Raw genomic sequence first — 5,298 nt, 5'->3', positions numbered from 1 at the left:
TTCTCTGGAAATTAAGCTTCAACAAGTCTGGTATGGCCTGGATGTTCAGCAAGTCTGAGGTACGATGCTTGGATGGTGTATGTGGCTCATACACATTTATGATATGTTTCTCTGATGAATCAACCCTGTTATCATTATGAAGTGCCTTTCTTCATTCCTGGTAAAAACAGTTTGTTTTGAAATTTACAATGGAGGTCATCAGGTCCATAATACCAGAAGTGGAAATGAGTATCTTTTCCCAAAGCTCTGCAGTGATTTTGAAGTACGCTGTATTGGGAACCATTTCTCTGGATTCTTGTAATCTTTTCTCAGAGTGCATTTCAAATGAAGATTCCAATCCTCAGTGTTCTCCTCTCACTGAGCCAGACCGGTCAGGGTGGCTTGTCAATTTTATTCATCTTTTCAAAGAACCAGCTCTCTACTGCATTAATATTTCTATTATCTTTTTGTTCTCTGTTTCATTTACTTCTCTAGTTTTTATTATTTCCTTCCTTCTGGCATTGGGCTTTTTTTTACATTGGGCTTTGTTGTTCTTTTTCTAGTTCTTTGAGGTGAAATGTTAGTGGGGCTCTGGGGATGGCCGAGCCCACCATTCTTGTGTGTTTGTGGAGCGGGGCGAGTAGTGCTCCGGTGTGTTCTGAAGCTGGCCACCAGATGTGTTGGTTCTTGAAGCTCTTGGGAGAGACTTTGGTGCTGGACAGGGTCAGCTGCAGTTTGTGCCCAGGTTGGATCTCCCTGGTAGGAGCTACAGACTAATCTGTGGTTGGTTGGCATTTGTGCGGGGCTTAGAGGCATTTTGGAGAGGCTGTGCTGGAACCTAGGCTGTCTGCCATAGTCTGGGCTTACGTCTGGGCTTGGGGCCCTTTGGTGGCACTACGATGTGAGCTGAGGCCAGCTGCCACTTGTGCTGGGCTGTGGTCACTTAGTGGAAGCTGTGTCTAAAGCAAGACTGGTCACTGTTTATGCCAGACTGTGGTCACCGGATGGGAGTTACAAAGCAAGCTGAGAGTCACCATTTGGGCCAGGCTTGGGGCCACTTAGCCAGAGGTTTAAGGCACACCAAGGCCAGCTGCTGCTTGTTTGAGGTTTTGGACCTTCGAGAGATTTTGGGAAAGTCTGCAGGTCGAACCAAGGCAGAACCACTTGTTTAAAAAAGCCGCTGGAAGAGGTTTGGTTGGGTGCACCGGTTGGGTGAGGCAGGTCTCAGGTAATTACCAGGGCAGGGCAAGCGGTGTTAGCCAGGCTGATGGAGAGCACAGATACGGTTCCTGCCTGTGCTGTACCTGCTGGTTGGGGGTGGGCTCAACAAAGAAACAGTGCGCCTGCCAGCGCTTGCATCTCCAAGAGCTTTCCAGACCCCAGCTCCTTCAGCACTCACCCTAAAGCTAGCCAATTCAGTTCCTCCCAGGCGTTCCTGATGCTTTTCCAGCCGCCCCTGTGTTGGAGCCCAGGACAGATGAGTTTGTGAGTGAGTGAGTGGAAGTGGGCCCTTCAAGAGGACGCCTAGGTCTCCAGCTGTCCTCCACCTCACTCGGACCCAGGCCCTGCTGGTTTTCACAGCTGTATGTGATGGGACCCCTATTGCTGGCACTGGAGCCCTGGGCTAGGGAGTCCTGTTCAGCTGGGACTCCTTGCTCCTCAGGGGGAACCACTTTGGGTGTGGGACCTGCCCATTCTGTCTTTCCCCACCCACTAGTCTCAAGATGGCTTTATATCCTTAGTTATAGTGCGTCTGTGTAGCTAGTCTTCAGGTGCTTCTCAATGATGGTTGTTCTAGAATTTAATTGTAATTTTGACATCATGGAAAGAGGCAAACAGAGAATTTACCTACTCTGCCATCTTGACTAGAAGTCCTTTTTTTCATTTATTTTACTGTATACATTCAATCAGGATAACATATATGTTAAGAATTTTAGGGCAGGGGTTGGGGTGCTGGGTGAAAAAGGTGAGGGGATTAAGAACTACAAATTGTACTTACAAAATAGTCACAGGATGTAAAGTACAGCACAGGGAAGATAGCAGTAACATTGTAATGACTGCATGGTGCCAGGTGGTACTGGAAATAACGAGGGGCACACTTTGTGAAGTGTATGATTGTCTATTCACTATGCTGTACACCTGAAACCAATGCAAAAATAATATTGAATATAACTATAATTTAAAAAATAAACTATAATTTATTTTTAATTTATTAATTAATTTATTATACTGCAGATTACTTTTCGGTTATCAGGATGAACTTTATTCATGACTTTATACTATAGAAGTTCTACCAAGACTTTATTTGGATTTGTAAAAATAAATTCCTCCCACCCAACCCCACCTCCCTTTTTAGAAAATTTAGTAATAAGGGGTTTAAAAAGGATCACTTGGGAGGAATTTTTCTCTACAGTGTTCCATTTAACACTTACTGAGCTAGAAGTTAAAAATTAAACTTAAATAATGTTAAAAAATAAAAAGTTAAAAAATAAAAGTTAAACTAGGAAAAAATGAAAGAAGTATATGGTTCAGTAAAATTAAAATATTTAGTATATTTTAAACCCAATTGTTACAGCAAAATTATTTTTATGGGAAAATTGCTAATCATGCTGAAAGAGCTTTTTCTAGAATAAGGATTTGTTTAGAGAAGGATTAAGGACTCTAAATATTAAACCAAATGTTTTATGGACAATTTTTAAAGCAAAATTAAATTGTTAGGTAGACATCAGATACCAAGAAAACGCTCTTGCGGTTAAGCTTAAGTATGTCATCTTTTTCCTGGTTAGATGTCGATGACGGAGACACAGTGACAGATTTCATGGCTCAAGAGCGAGAAAGAGGCATTACTATTCAATCAGCTGCTGTTACGTTTGATTGGAAGGGGTACAGAGTCAATCTAATTGATACACCAGGTATGGTGCTGTTCTAGCAGGGATGCTGTATCATTTCAGGGTTTTGTTTGTGTATGTGTTTTCTTAAATTGTGGTAAAAAAAAAACCTATAAAATTTATCATCTTAACCATTTTTAAGTGTACGATTAAGTAGTGTTAAGTGTATTGATAATATTGTGAAACAGATCTTCACAACTTTTTCATCTTGTAGAACTTAAACTCTGTACCCTTTAAATAATTATTCTTTTTTGTCTCCTACCATGCCTGATAACCACCATTCTAATTCTATAGCTATGGAATTGACTACTTTACATACCTCATATTAGTAGAATCATACAATATTTGTTGTTTTGTGACTGGCTGACATCACTTAGCATAAAGTCCTTCAAGGTTCATTTATGCTGTGGCATATGATAGTATTTCCTTTCTTTTTAAGGCTGCATAGTATTCCATTGTACATAGATAACACATTTTATATATATACAGAATTTTATATCTCTACCATTTATCCATCAGTGGACATAAAGGTTGCTGCCACCTCTTGGCTATTGTGAATAGTGTTGCCATGAACATAGGTGTGCAGCTATCTTTGTTATACTCTCCTTTCAATTCTTTTAGATAGATACCAAAAGTGGGATTGCTGAGTAACACATTTGTTTGTTTGTTTTAAGGTTTTAACTGTTATATTTTCCATCTCTTTCTTAGGTCATGTGGACTTTACCTTGGAGGTTGAGCGCTGCCTGAGGGTGCTGGATGGTGCAGTGGCTGTGTTTGATGCCTCAGCCGGTGTAGAGGTAAAAAGTATGCCATGGTAAAAAAAAAACCTATCAGCATGATTTTTTTTTTTTAACAGCATGATTTTTTAAAAAAAGTAGAAGGTATCAGATTTAGTTTACTGTAACCCTTTATTTGGTAAGCTGATGTAAATCAAATTATAATTAAAGGAAGTTGGAATTTAATATTGAGATGTGACCTCAGCTGTATTATACAAAGGAAAGTATGTTTGCTTTTCCATAAGAAATATCAAAGTTAGTGTTAAATTGTGAAAGGTCTGAGATTCTACCTTATTTTTATGCTAACAAGGTCGCCTGCCATAGTTTTATGGATTTTGGCAGAATATACAAGACTCCTGAGTTAGAGACAAAAGACTTTATTAGTTACAGAAATAGCAATAGTCAGAATATCAGCACTTTCTTGTGCTGGTACCCCAAGCCCTTAGTCCCAGCGGGTGACCAAAGGGAGTCAGGTGACAGCTGCACCACAGAGGAACTTGTGCTTAGAAAATGCAGCTTTATTACCGTGGCAGTAAGCACGCCTGCTCTGAGCTGGAGAGAGACATTCCTTCCAGGGTTGTGAGCAAACCTGCCTTTTGCTCTGGGGGAGACGCTTTTTCTATCTTTCTAATGTTCATCATACAAACATCCTGGAAAATCTAGTTTAGAACAAAATCCATCAGTGCCGTTCGGAACAAAACATGCAGAAATGTGAGAGGCCCATGAAGAATCGTCTCCCAAAAGTTAATATAAAACTTCTTGACTAAGTCTTGAAAATGGACTTAAATTATTGCTACGGGGATCAGTTATGCTATCTTTAGCTGGCACCTCATTTGTCTTGTAATCTCAAGAACGGTTATATGTTGAATATAGAACTCACATTGATTTTTCTAATCTTAAAATTACTAAAAATAGTATCAATGAAGTGATCAAAATTAACATCCCTAAAAATTGGACAAATTGCCCGGCAAGCATAGCTCAGTGGTTGAGTGTCAACCTATAAACCAGGAGGTCAGGGTTTGATTCCCAGTCAGGGCACATGCCTGAGTTGGAGGATCGTTCCCCTGTGTGGGGCATACAGGAGGCAGCCAATCAAGGATTCTCATCATTGATATTTCTATCTCTCTCTCCCTCCCCCTACCTCTCTGAAATCAATAAAAAACAATTTTTAAAAATTGGACAAATTGACACCAAGGGAGAGAGCTTGAACTTTAGCTTGATCCTGGATCCAAAAAAAAAACAAAAAAACTTACAAAGGACATCATTTAGAAATTTGAATATGGAGTGTATATATTGTGTCAACTTAAATTCTTCTGAATGTGATCATTATAATTGGTTATGTTAGAGAATGTCTTATCTTAGGAAATATATGCTAAAGTATTAGAAATGAAGTGCCATGATATCTACAACTTGCTCTCATGGTTCAGCTCCCATTCTCTCTAGCGCTCTCTCTCTCTCGTTAGCTTCTATTAATTCTTTTTGTGTGGTAACCTAGGTCACCCAAAGCATTATTCTAAGTTTGAAGCTTATTTTTTTTCATCATACTTCCTTACATTCTTAGCTATGTTAACCTGATAGGAGTCTCGAAGTGTAGGTGCAGTGGCAATAATTTCATGCTAGAATATGGCCCATTTCCATGTTATAATAGAGTATTG

General features: G+C 39.7%; 1 protein-coding gene across 1 annotated transcript in view; it reads left to right on the top strand.

Annotated features, from left to right (window-relative positions):
• GFM2 (G elongation factor, mitochondrial 2) overlaps window positions 1-5,298 on the top strand; it is a 48,481-nt gene that overhangs the window by 7,717 nt on the left and 35,466 nt on the right. Inside the window, exons 6-7 of the mRNA XM_015571568.1 lie at window positions 2,766-2,891; window positions 3,576-3,681. Of these exons, the coding sequence (XP_015427054.1) occupies window positions 2,766-2,891; window positions 3,576-3,681 (232 nt within the window). The remainder of the gene's footprint in view (window positions 1-2,765; window positions 2,892-3,575; window positions 3,682-5,298) is intronic.

The sequence above is a fragment of the Myotis davidii genome, unplaced genomic scaffold (genome assembly GCF_000327345.1).
Source record: "Myotis davidii unplaced genomic scaffold, ASM32734v1 scaffold44, whole genome shotgun sequence".
Classification (NCBI taxonomy): Eukaryota; Metazoa; Chordata; class Mammalia; order Chiroptera; family Vespertilionidae; genus Myotis; species Myotis davidii.
This window is presented reverse-complemented; position numbering and strand designations above follow the sequence as displayed.